The sequence below is a fragment of the Muscardinus avellanarius genome (assembly GCF_963383645.1).
Source record: "Muscardinus avellanarius genome assembly, chromosome: 7".
NCBI lineage: Eukaryota > Metazoa > Chordata > Mammalia > Rodentia > Gliridae > Muscardinus > Muscardinus avellanarius.
In genome coordinates, this window is record NC_137793.1 from 61,062,784 (window position 1) to 61,076,899 (window position 14,116).

The 14,116-nt window shown below is 41.8% G+C and overlaps 1 protein-coding gene across 1 annotated transcript in view; it reads left to right on the forward strand.

Annotated features, from left to right (window-relative positions):
• The window catches only part of PLD5 (phospholipase D family member 5), a gene marked incomplete at both ends in the record, with an annotated part of 318,682 nt that overhangs the window by 289,761 nt on the left and 14,805 nt on the right, over positions 1-14,116 (forward strand). Inside the window, one exon of the mRNA XM_080698695.1 lies at positions 2,768-2,904. Coding sequence (XP_080554821.1) covers positions 2,768-2,904 — 137 coding nt within the window. The remainder of the gene's footprint in view (positions 1-2,767; positions 2,905-14,116) is intronic.

Here is a 14,116-nt window from a genome sequence, read left to right on the forward strand (position 1 = left end):
CAGTGATGTGACTCGGCTCTGCCCGCGCTGCTGCTCACCCCCTTCATCCCCGGCGGCCAGGCCCCGGGTACCACGCTCCTCCCCCTGCCGCCCACCCTACTGTGTCTTGTCAAAGAAAGAAGGCATCGATGGGGAACACTATTTTCAGTCCCATCCAGGGGAAAAGTAATGAAAAAACTAAAGAACATTCTTCTCACTCTAACAACATCATATTTTATAAGATGGAAACTTCAAGCAACGTAAGAAAAATGCCTGACGGGTAATTTGCTTCTTTTTCATTGTTCGGAAGTCTGTGGGAAATCCTTCTTCTCTCACATTCCTGATGGATTTGTTTTTCAGTTCGGTTTATTGATGACCCTTCTTACAAATCGGAGCTCCTTCTCATGACTCCATGAAAGATTGAGGGGGGAAAAACAAGATTTTTAGAGTTTGTGCCTTGAGTGTTTTCATGCCCATATTGCCTTTCAAATGAAATGACTCATGGAATACACTGTGTGTTGTATTGGAACCAAATCCCAGTACCTGCCCCGGTATACTAAATTAAATAATTGGGACAAGCCTTCGGGAAGAAGGAAAAGAAATTTATTGATTTGCTAGCAATTTGGAGAAAGTCAGTGAACTTAAGCGTTCAGAATTAAACCCTGGATTCTCCCTGAACAAAGGAATCAAGTCCCTTTTAAGAGCTAGCGCTTCAGGGTCACATAGGCTGGTCAGAAGAGACACAAGTCATGTCTAAGTCGTCCTTGAGTTGGTCCTTCCTGACTCACAGGCGCCAGGGGTCCAGTCTTCACTACTTTGGTCAGTAAACTGATAAGAGCCTGTTACTTGTTAGCTAGGGGAGAAGGAAAGGGGGAGGAGGAAGAGAGGGGAGGAACAATGCCAGCTTTGAAACAGGCCATCTGTTGGCTGCCAGGATTGGAAGCAGGCCACCATTGCAGTACATGTGTGGAAGTGTATATAGCAGCGCTTGACAAAGTGAACAGCTGTGGATGAAGAGGAGGTATTCCAGAATCACCAAAGATTGGAGCTGGAGGTGACCTTCAAAACACAGAGGCAGAGCCGGGCTGGTGGGACAGTACTCTAACCCCAGTACTTAGGAGGCTGAACAGGAGAATCAGAAGTTTGAGGCAAGGCCAGCCTCAGCTATTAAGCAAGATCCTCTTTCAAAATTAAAAATAAATTAGGGCTAAGGTGTAGCTCATAGGTAGAATACTTATGAGTTCAACTTCTAGCACTAAAAAATAATAATAAAATAAAAGCCAGGCGTGGTGGCACACACTTGTAATCCCAGCATTTGGGAGGCTGAGACAGGAGGATCTGGGTTTGAGGACAGCTTCAGCTACTTAGTGAGGCCTTCTGCAACTTAGTGAGACCCTGTTTCAAAATAAAGAATGAAAAATAGGGCTGGAGCTGGGCGTGGTGGCACATGCTTGTAATCCCTGCGCTTGGGAGGCAGAGACAGGAGGATCACACAGGTTCGAAGCCAGCCGCGCTGGCTTAAGAGACCCTGTTTCAAAATTAAAAAAAATATAAAATAGGTCTGGGAGTGTAGCCCAGAGGTAGAAGGACTTCCAGGAACCCCAGTACCACCGAAAGAAAGAAAGAAAGGAAGAAAGGAAGGAAGGAAGAAAGAAAGAAAAAAGAAAGAAAGAAAGAAAAAAAGAAAGAAAGAAAGAAAGAAAGAAAGAAAGAAAGAAAGAAAGAAAGAAGGAAAGAAAGAAAGATTGGGCTGGAGATGTAGCTCAGAAGTAGAATGCTGCTGGGTTCCATCCTCAGTACTACCAAAAAAAAAAAAAAAAAGAAAGAAAAAAGAAAAGAAAAGAAATAAAGAAAAGGAAAGAAAAGAAAAGAAAGCCAAGATGTATGTATTGAAAGTAGAAATCTCAACCAAATGTGGTTGGTGTACCCTTATAATACCAGCACTTGGAAGGCTGAGACAGGAAAATGACAGGTTCGCAGCCAGCCTCAGCTTCATAGTGAGACCCATCACAACTTAGTGAGCCCTTCAAGGTGGCCTGTGCTTGTAATCCCAGCATTCAGAAGGCTGATACAGGAGGATTGCAGTTTGCTGACAGCCTCAGCTACTTAGTGAGGCCCTCTGTAACTTAGTGAGACCCTGTTTCAAACTAAAGAATAAAAAATAGGGCAAGGGGTATATCTTGGAGGTCAATGCCCTGGGTTCTATCCCCAGACCTGCAAAAAAAATTAAAAAAAAAATAAAATAAAGCTGAGGGTGTAACTTGGAGGTAGAATGCTCTGGTTCAATACCCAGTATCAAAAAAAAAAAAAAGCAAAAGTTTCTCCAAAAACAGACTTAAAAGGCAGGATGGACACCTAATCCACCTCTTCTTGATTTCTTTCTGCCTCAACTTCTAAAGTCTGAGTATACTTTTGTCTGATCTGATTAAGAGACAGAAAGTGGCAGGGTATCACAGTGCTACCCTGTAATCACAGCAACTCTGGAGGCTGAGGCAGGAGGATTGCAAGTTCAATACCAGCCTCAGCAACTTAGGGAGATCCTATCTCAAAGGAAAAATAAAAAGGGCTGGAGGTGTAGCTCAATGGCAGAACACTCCTGCAATAAATTCTCAGTACTGCAAAAAATATATAAGAAAATAAATTGAGAAGAAGAAAAATATAAAGGGCTGGGTATAGAAAAAGTAGGCTTGCAAAATTTCAGTTGCTGGCCTCAAGACTTATTAAAACCAACAAATCCTCAGATGTCAACCATTAATACTCTAAAGTGTTGGGTTTCATGTCTTCACAGAATTCTCCCAAGCTCTTTTGTCCCAAAAACAGAAGCTTCGACATAGATGCCATCTACAGTGTAATTGATGATGCCAAGCAGTATGTGTACATCGCCGTCACGGACTACCTGCCCATCTCCAGCACCAGCACCAAAAGGTCAGTGAGCAGCCACCTCCAGCAGGAACCCGGCTCCGAGGCCAGACATGCTGTGCGCCCCAGGAGGAAGCGGCTACACACTGAGCTTGACTGAAATAGGATGAGCTCAGCGTCAGATGCCTCTGTGCACCTTTGCAGTATAACCACAGAGGCATCAGTTCCCAAGTGGGTCCAGCTGAAGGGCTCAGGGTCCACCCCACAGAAGCACTTCAGTAGTTTACACTGTAGACATGAGAGCAAGTTCAGAAAGGAGGCTGGGTAGTTCTCATTTAAAAAGTAAAATATTAGCCAGGCATGTTGGTGCGTGCCTGTAATCCTGGTCCTTGGGAGGCTGAGACAGGAGGATCATGGGTTGAAGGACAGCCTCAGTAATGTAGTGAGACCTTCAGCAATATAGTGAGACCCCCAGCAATAACAAGAACCCAGTTTCAACATTAAGAATAAAACAAGACCGGGGTTCTGATTCAGAATGCTTCTGGGTTCAATTCCCAGAACCATAATAAAATACAAAGTAAAACAAAATGAAATAAAATAAATAAGACTGGTGGTGCAGCGTGGTGGCAGAGCACTTGACTTGCATGTACAGGACCCTGGGTTTGGTCCCCAACACTGCAAAATAAATAAAATATTATATGAAAAATGATTATATTTTTAATTGGTGCATTATAGCCTCACATCATAATGTAGATCATGTTGGCAATGGCATATATTCATACAGTACTTGGTGCCTCTCTCGCTGCCTCCCCATTTTCCTCCATCCCAATACTGTGTCCAGATTGACAATGTTATATTCTCTCAGGTATCCCAAATACTCCTTAGCTTGAGCATATTAGAGAAAACATATGTCCCTTCTCTTTCTGTGCTTGACTAATCTCACTTAACATAATGTTTTCCAGGTCTTTTCGTCTTCTTACGAATAACATGATTTTGTTCTTTATTACTAAGTAGAATTCCATTGTGTGTATTTCCATAATTTTGTAATCCATTCATCTGTTGATGGACACCTGGGTTGGTTCCATAGCTTTCCTATTGTGAATTGTGCTGCTATAAGCATGGGTATGTATATGTTGCTGTAGTTTTCTGATTTCCTTTGGAAAGATACTCAGTAGTGGGATAACTGGATTACCAGTATTTTAAGGAATCTTCACCCTGATCTCTATAGTGGCTAAACTAGTTTGTATTCCCACCAACAGTATAGAAGAGTTCTTACTTCCCCACATCCTCGCCAGTATTTGTTGTTATTTGACATTTTTATGCTGGCCACTCTGGAGTTAGATGGAATCTCAGTGTGGTTTTGATTTGCATTTCCCTGATTGCTAATGATGTTGAACATTTTTTCATGTATCTATTGGTCATTTGTATCTCTTCTTTTGTGAAGTGTCTGTTCAATTCAGTTGCCCATTTATTGATTGGGTTATTTGTTTTGCTAGTGTAGAGTCTTTTAAGTTCTTTGTATGTTCTGGATATTAGCCCTCTACCAGAGGAGTAGCTGGTAAAGATCTCCTCCCACTTTGAAGGCTTTCTCTTTAGATTCTTGATGATTTCCTTTGATGAGCAGAAACTCTTTAGTTTGATGCCATCCCACTTGTTAATTCTTATTTTAATTTCCTGAGCTTTGGAGGTCTTGTTGAGGAGTTACTACGTGTGGTTACATGTTGGAGTGTTGAGCCTATGCCCTCCTCTAATAGCTTCACAGTCTGTGGTCTGATTTCCAGGCCTTTGATCCATCTCAAGTTGATTCCTGTGCACAGTGAAAGGTGAGGATTTGGTTCCATTTTTTCAACAAATGGATAGCCAGTTCTCCCAGCACCATTTGTTGAAAAGGCTGTCTTTTCTCCAGCATATGTAGTCGACCCCTTTGTCAAAGACTAATTGACTATAAGTGTGTGGGCTTTTTTCTTTATCTTCTATTCTGTTCTACTGTTCTGTGCACCTGTTTTTCTGCCAAAATCATACTGTGTTTTTTGTTTGTTTTTTGGGTGTGTGTGTGTGTGTGTGTGTGTGTGTTTTGCGGTACTGAGGACAGAACCCAGGAGTATTCTACCTCCGAACTACACCCCTAGCCTAGCCCTATTTTTTATTCTTTATATCAAAACAGAGTCTCATTGAGTTGCAAAGAGCCTCACTAAGTAGCTGAGGGTGTCTACAAATTACAATCCTCCTGTCTCAACCTCCCAAATGCTGGGATTACAAGCATGTACCACCACACCTGGCCATACTCTTTTAATTACTATATCTCTGTAGTATAATTTGAAGTCAGGAATCGTGATGCCTCCTGCATGGTTCTTATTGCTGAGAATTGCTTTGTCTATTCTGGGTCTTTTGTTCCTCCATATGAAATTCATGACTGATTTTTCTAGGCCTATGAAGAATGTCATTGGTATTTTGATAGGGATTGCATTGATTCTATAGATCACGTTTGGCAGAATGGCCATTTTGACAATATTAATTCTGCCCATCCATGAGCAAGGGATATCTTTCCATCTTCCAAGGTCTTCTTTAATTTTTTTCTTTAATGTCTTAGAATTTTCATTGTAGAAGTCTAATCTTTGGTTAGGCTTATTCCTAGCTATTTTATTGGTTTTGAAGTTATTGTAAATAGAATTGTTTTCTGTATTTATTTCTTCATGGATTCATAGTTTGCATATGGAAAAGCTACTGATTTCTTTAGGTTGATTTTGTATCTTTCTACTTGGCTGAATCAGTTAATCAGCTCCAGTAGTCTTTTGGTTGAGTTTTTGGTTCTTTTAGATATAGGATCATGTCTTCTGCAAACAAAGATAATTTTAATTTTTCTTTTCCTATTTGAATTCCTTTGATATCCTTCTATTGTCTTATTGCTCTGGCAAGAGTCTCAAAGACCATATTGAAAAGAAGTGGTGATAGTGGGAATCTTCTTCTTGTTCCTGATTTTAGAAGGAATTCTTGTAGTTTTCCCCCATTCAATATGATATTAGCTTTGGATTTTTTGTATATTGTGGATACCTTTGGTCTATGCCTCTATTCTTTCTTCAGTGCCTTTTACCTGTAAGTTAGGACATTTCATATTGTCCCATAATTGCTGGATGTTTAGGTTCTATTGTAATGTCTTCTGTATACTGTTGACTGTGCTTTTGGTTTTGAACAAATGGTCTTTCAACAGTGATATTCTGTTGTCCAGTTCATCTAATCTTCCAGAATTTCTTTCTATTGCTGTCTTCATTTCATTTGTTGATTCCATTATTTCATTCCAGGCCTCTTTTTGATTCTTCTATAAGGTATCAATTTCCTATTTCATTATCTGTACATTTACTGTGAGGCCTTTCATCATACTGAAGATCAGGATTCAGAATTCTTCTTGCATTTCTTGTAGATCTGTATTGGTGATCTCCCTTGTTTAGTTGTGGGAAATTATTGTTTCCGCGCTGTTTCTCATTCTCATATTTTCAGAGTTTTTGGGTTTGTATTTCTGTTGCCTTGGCATCTTCTTTCTCTTTGTGAGTCATTGTTGACAGGTGCTGTCTGGATCACTTCTGGAAGAGATTGTTCCAGTTGCCACTCACACTTTGATACTAACCCTGAAAACTATGTCTACTATCACCCCATTGTTGTTCTACCTATAGATCATTAATACTGAGTTGCTCTGGGGTTCCTCCTGCCTACTGCTTTGGTGGCGTTGATAGGTTTCAGATGTTAAGGTCAGGTATTCTTTCTGTCATTACCTTTATAAAGAGTCAAGTCAGAGGTGTGAGCAGAATAGTTTGTGACTTATGCATTTTGTAAACCTCAGTGTGCAGGCTTGTGAGCATTTCCTTCTATCGGCTGTGGCTAGTTTATCTTCAGTATCTGGCAGTCCATTCCTGTGGATCACCTCTCTGATCAAATTTTACCCATAGGGATTTAGAGGTGTCAGCAGGTTTACACACGGGGAAGTAGTATTGTTTTCAATGGTGAGGGTTAGGTAAGGGGGAGAAGCTGGAGTGATGGGTACAGAACTAGGGTGAAGTAGAGAATATTATTGAGTTGACTAAGAGTTTAAGTATAGTAAGGCAGTATCTGGTTGAGATGAGAGATAGTGAATATATAGTAAGAGTCTTGTAGTCAGTGTACATTATTTAGGTATAGTGATATGAGATAGATTGAATATAAGACAAGAAAATACATAAGAAAGTTTTGAGGGAAAGGAGTAGATAGGAGAGAGGGAGGAAATGTCCCACGATAAGTGTCCTGTGGGCTCTGGGTCTCTGGAGGGCACAGTGTGCTGCTGCAGGCTCAGGATTCTGGTGAGTGCACTGGATATTGGATCTTTTTTTTAATCACTGAAGTGAGGTGCTGATCGCTTAAGATGTTGGAGTTCTGCCGCCACTTACTTCACCTCAAGCCCTTGGCTTCCTTGCCAGGGGTTTCTTGGGGCCGCAGAGCCAATAGACATGGCTCAGGTGGGTGGCCCAAAGTGGCATGGACTCCCGCAGTAGTGGTGTTCACCAGGTCAGTCACATGCTCCAGCTCTTTGCTATCTTGTATTCTGACTGCTGGATTTTATTTCGCCATAGTTTTCTTTTTTTCTGTTTTTATTTGTATGTATCTTCACTGCTTTGTTTTTCTTGTCAAGGAGCTGCCTTTTTCGGTAGTTGATCTTTGTTTGTTACAGCTACTGAGATGTGCTGCATCCCACAGTGGCCATAAAAAATTATTATCGTAATGTTATTAATGGGGCTGTACCTCGTACTAAATGAAGCCGAGCAGCCCGTGGGTCCTGCTTAAAGGAGTGCCATTGCCTTTATTCACAGGCAGCCCTTCCTTAGATGCTCCTCATGTATCTTCCCAATGTCAAGGAGAGAAGAGTTTAAATATATGTGCTCTCCCTCACTGTGCCCCTCTGCATGAAAAAGAGGACATTTTGAAAATCGAATTCTTTTCCCAATAATATATCATGGTGTAAATATGCAAATATTTGGAATAAACATAGAAACAGAACTAATGATGTTCCTCATGTGTCAATAAACTGCAGCGACACCTAGGTGCTCCCGCTTCCGCTCTCTTGCTGTGATGTGGGCGCTGGCTGATGTTCTGATAGTCAGTTCAGCCCGGGAAATGTTTCCAAAATGCACAATCCTGGGAGATCAACCTAAGATCTTTTTTTAATTTGGAAAATTGCAATTTTAAAATAACCATTTACAGAGGTTATATGACTAAGTGTGCCCTGTGTTGCTTGAATATTTTGGTATTGCTACTCACATATACATAAGACATTACTTTTTATGCTAATGATTATAGACTTGCAAAGCAAGCTTCTCCCAGAAAATGATCCCACCTGATGACAGTCCACAGAAGAGCAATTTAAGCACATGATTAAAACACTTTTTCTTTAAAATATTGTGCATCCTCCAACCATTTATAGATTCCCCATAAAAACAGCCACAGCTTTCTCATACTTCTTTTTAATGTTTCTCTCGTTTCTTGTTTATTTGGTTTTAGATTTAGTTTTAACCTGTAGCCTCGTCTGGGGAAGATGTGGAAAGGAGACACGTTTTGCCTGAATTTCATATTATTGAGATGAGTAGGACACGTTGACTTAGGAGTTGTAACTTAGGATAGGATGACACTCTCAGGACTTTTACAACCATTGCTCCATAAAGTCCCACGAACAAAACTGGTCAAGGGGGAAAGAAGCAGCCTTGATCTAAAATGTCTTCGAAAGATGAAAGAAGAAATTAAGAGAATGTTCAAGAACTGAGACTCACTTGAAATTCTGCATTTAATTTATTATTACTATTTTAGATGTTATTTAGCAAATACCTCTTTTATTGTATTTTTAAAATTTCACAGCTGGAGACAGTGGCACACACTTGTAACCCCAGTACTTGGGAGAATGAGACAGAAGGATCTTACATTCAAAGTCAGCCTCAACGACTTAGTGAGATGCTGTTTCAAAATAAAAATAAAAAGGCTGGGAATACATCTCAGAGGGAAAATGCTGCTGGGTTCAGTCACTACCAGAAGAAGGAAGAAGGGAGGGAAGGAAGAAAAGAAGAGAAAGAGGGAAAGGGAAAAGTATTGAGAACCTTTGAAAAGAAAAAGAAACCATCCATCATTATGTAGTGACTGCATTTACAATTTCTACTTTTCAAGGTAGTCGGAAGCAAACAGAATGACAACGTTTGAATAAGAAAATCTAGCAGTGAACAATCACACACCTGACTTCTCGCTCTCCCTCGCGCGCATGCTGTCTGTCTGTCTGTCTGTCTGTCTGTCTCTCTCTCTCTCTCTCTCTCTTTCTCTGTCTCTTTTTTTTAGTCAAGAGAGAAAAGATCACAGGTGTGGTGGCACATACCTATGATCCCAGTGCTTGGGAGGCTGAGATAGGAGAGCAGGTTTGAGGCCAGCCTCAGCAATTTAATGACCTCAGCAACTTAGTAAGAACTAGTTCAAACTGTTTAAAGTAGGAATGAGGGTGTAGAGCAGAGGTAGAATATCCCTGGGTTCAATCCCCAGCTCCAAATAAATAAATTAATAAATGTCTGGGGGTATTGCTTAGAGACGCTGGGCTCAATTACCAATGCCAAAAACCAAAAAGAAGAAAACCACTAAAGAGATGTTGGAGTGGCATTTGGGGACAGTGCTGCTCACGGCTCCCAGCTGGATTCCAGTGGAGAGTTGGTTCTGGTGCACACAGGGCCTTGGGCTCAAGTCGCTTGGGAGGGTGGGCTGTGGTGCTTTGGTGGTCAGGCCGTCTGCACCCTGTGCCCCCAGCCCTGGCCTGATGGTGCCAGCAGAAGCTGGTCCTGGGAGCGCTTCATCTCTTTGTGGCTATCCCAGAAGGGGAGCGTGTACGCGCTTCACTGGTGATTCAACACAGGAGCACTCCACCTCTGAGCTGCACCTCCAGCCCTATTTTTCATTCTGTGTCTGTGGGGGGAGGGTGGTACTGAGGATGGAACCCAGGGGCTTACTACCTCTCGCTACACTCCCAGACCTATTTTATATTTTATTTGGAAACAGGGTCTCACTAAGTTGCTGAGAGCTTCACTAAGTAGCTGAGGCTGGCTTTGAACCTGAGCGATCTTCCTATCTCAGCCTCCCAAGCGTGGGGATTACAAGCATGCGCCACCACGCCCAGCTCATTCTTTATTTTGAAACAGGGTCTAAGTTGCGGAGAGCCTCACTAAATAGCAGCTGAGGCTGGCTGCAAACCTGCAATCATCCTGTCTCAGCCTCTCAAGTACTGGGATTACAAGTGTTCACACGGTTCTTATTTTTTATTTTAAAACAGGGTCTCTTTTTTTTTTCAAAATGGCGACTGAGGGACACAGTACTCCTCAGTAGCTGAAGCAAATAAAACTTCAGATACTTATAAAGCTGTGTCTTAATCAACAAAAAAAAAAATACATACCAGGAACCAAAACAAATCCTGGTACCTCAGGGGAACTCTGAACTTGAAGAAGAAGAAGAACATAGACCCGGACACCGGACCAGCTGCAAACGCTGATCGGCGGCCGCGGGCTGCTTTCGCGGGCCCGCGGAGCTGCCTGCCCGATAGCCCCGATAGTCCCGCAGCAAGATAATCCGGGACTGAAAACAGCGAGCAGCTCCCACGTCAGAATTTTGTGTGCCCACCAGCGACTGGATCACAACAGCATAGAGACTCCCACGAATCCTGGACCAAGAAAGACAGGTACCTGCGGGCAACGGGAAGTGCGGACCCTAGCGTGCGCTGCACTCCAACCCCCCAGCACGCCCAAGCCTCAGACCCGAGCACTCCCCTCTGCGCACCTTGTCGGCGCCCCGGTTCCCTGCTAGCAGTCATTGCCTGTCCAACTCTCTCCACTAAATTGGAGCCTACCTGGGTGTCTAGCTCCCCCCCCCCCCGCCACCTTGCCAGAGACTGCCTTCAAGGCTGCGAAAGCCCTGTGTAAACTGGAAATCTCCTTGGGGCACCCCCAGTTTCTACGTCCCGCGGGAGGCAGAGGCCTTTACTGGGCACCACGCACTGGATCCTTGAGCACCTATCCTGCACTCCTGGCCCACCGCTGGGTGTTCCCACCCTCCTGCTAGCCAGAGGCTTAATTCTAAGCGAGAACGAGAACTCAGCTCAATACACCTTGGAAGAGCATACCAGCAGCAACAGACAGCTACATCCACTCACTCCTGGTTCCAGTAAAAGCAGCACACCCAGCCTGCACCCTTGGAATAGGCAGAGCTCTGGCAGCAAGCGTGGGCACCCAGGAACCAGCACCCATTTGCCCAGGGTACATCTTGGGACCACACCGGCTAACCCAGCTGGAATTTCCAGAGACACAGGAAAATCCATCGGGCCACAATATCTGCACAGGACCTCAGGGGGAGGTTCTAATTATACCTCGGTCATGCTCCACCCGTGTCGTAGGGAAGCACAGGCTGGAGTCTAGGGTGGTGAGTGCAGAGGTACTGACCACAGGTTAGAATTTCGCAGAACCTGTGAATTGTATAGAATCAAATAACAGTGAAACCAGACATCCGGACACATAAACCTAAAGCAGCTAAAGGAGAGAAGGTGTCCAAACACCCAGAGTGACCTAAGAAGATAAAAAAATAGAGTACAAAGAAAACTAAGAGACATTGGATGGTATTCTGAAAGTTACTAAAGCAATCACATACGCACATATTATATAGGCCTGACCCCATATGCGTAAATAAGGAGGACTGTTTATTTTACTTTTAATGTGGATGTTTTGTTTTATATTGCTTTTACAGTGCTTTTGTTTTGGTATGGTTATTGCTGTGTTTTTTTTTTTCTTTCACCCCATACTTCTCTTACTTTCACATGTTGTTTTTTTATATATATATATATTGGATAGTTTGCCTTATTTTTTTATTTCACACAGCTGCTAGCTCCTTTTATTTTATTCTTGTTCTTTTGTCCTCTTTCTTCCTCTTTCCTTCCTTTATTTTCATTCTCCTCCTTTGATTGGTCTTCCTCCCTTTTTCTAGGATTACATAATAGTCTTGGTATCTTGTGTGGATTTTTTTTCTATTCTTTTTTTGTGTCTGTCTGCTCCTTCCATCACCCCTATTTACAAACCTTCCCACACTAACCCTACATACTTTTCCCCCCCAAAACTTTTCCACATAATATACCTCCTGGTCTAATACTCTAAGTATCTCTTACATTCATAATTACTCCACGAACGACAAGAGTCCTAGTAGTTAACTCTCTCTCATTCCTAGCAAGATTTCACCTTACGATACTCAAAGTCTTTCTCAACCTAAACATATCCTCTACCTAATCTGACTCCTTTACTAATCACCCCAGCTCCTCCCACATCACCCACCCTCAACACTGGAAAGGCTCTGCTGACTAGCCGATACCCCAACTCCTAATATTAAGATTTGACTAAGCATAATACTCACGAACGATGGGTAGAAACCAGAAAAACAGGACAGAGAACTCTACAAATATGAGAACCAGGAATTACGAAGAGACAGCAGAAATCACGAATACTGACCTACTAGAAATGCAAGAAGGGGAGTTCAGAATCTTGTTGTTCAATATGATGAAAGGATTCAAAACAAGTATAGAGGAGGTTAAAGGTGAATTAGAAACACTAAAAAAGAATCAGAAAGAGGTCTGGAATGAAATGAAAGAGGCAATAAGTGAAATGAAGACAGCAATTGAAAGAAACTCTGGAAGATTAGATGAAATGGAAAACAGAATATCAATATTAGAAGACAGTACATCCCAAACCGAAAACACAGTCAGCGATATACAGAAATATTTACAGCAACAAAACCTAAACATCCAGCAATTATGGGATAATATGAAGCGCCCTAATCTACGGATAATAGGCATTGAGGAAGGGATAGAGGTACAGACCAAGGGCATCTGTAATATCTTCAAGGAAATAATCTCAGAGAATTTTCCAAATTTGGAAAGAGACTTCGATCTTCAAGTCCAGGAGGCATACAGAACTCCACTGAGACAGGACCAAAGAAAGACCACTCCACGCCACATAATAACCAAAATGACCAATATAGAGGCCAAGGAAGGAATCTTAAAAGCAGCGAGAACAAAAGGACGGGTGACATATAGAGGCAAAACAATAAGAATCACCCCAGACTATACAACCCAGGTCATGAATGCTAGGAGAGACTGGTATGATGTGATTCAGACCCTGGAAGAAAATAACTTCCAACCAAGGCTCATCTACCCAGCAAAACTACTATTCAAGATCAATGGTGAATCCAAAGTCTTTCACGATAAACAGAATCTCAAAAAATTCATGAATTCAAAGCCAACACTAGAGAAAATTCTTAAAGAAATAAACCATAAGGAAGAAAAAAGAAGCAGACTTCAGAATCAGAGAAGAGAGGAAGTTAATAAGTGGGCCACTTAAGTAAAGAAGAATGATCACACCACCCAAGAGTAGACAGAACACAAAATGGCAGAAAACAAAAATCATATATCAATAATATCTCTTAATGTCAAAGGACTTAACTCACCAATCAAAAGACATAGATTGGCAATGTGGATTAGGAAACATAATCCAAATATATGCTGTCTGCAAGAAACACACCTCACAGCCAAAGACATTCACAGGCTGAAGGTGAAAGGATGGAAAAAGATATACCATGCCACCAGTGACCAAAAAAGAGCAGGGGTAGCAACCCTAATATCCGACAAAACAGACTTTAAACTAAAACACATCAAAAGAGACAAATCAGGGCACCTCCTTTTACTAAAAGGAACACTATACCAAGAAGATATAATGATAGTAAATATTTATGCCCCAAATATGGGTGCAACCACATTTGTAAAACAAACCCTTCTGGACATAAGATCCCAAGTAGACCCAAATACAATAATTCTGGGAGACTTTAATACGCCTCTCACACCACTGGATCGATCTTCAAGGCAAAAGATGAGTAAAGACGTTTTAGAACTAAGGGAAACCATAAACCAAATGGACCTAATAGACATTTTCAGAGTATTTCAACCAGGAACTACAGAATACACTTTCTTCTCAGCAGCCCATGGAACCTTCTCCAAAATTGATCACATCCTGGGACACAAAGAAAATACCAGCAAATTCAAAAAATGTAATATAATTCCTTGCATCTTTTCAGACCACAACGGAATAAAAGTAGAAATCAACAACAGGAAACTCGAAAGAAAGTATTCAAATTCATGGAGAATGAATGATACACTATTGAATGACGAATGGGTAAGAGCAGAAATTAGGGAAGAAATAAAGAA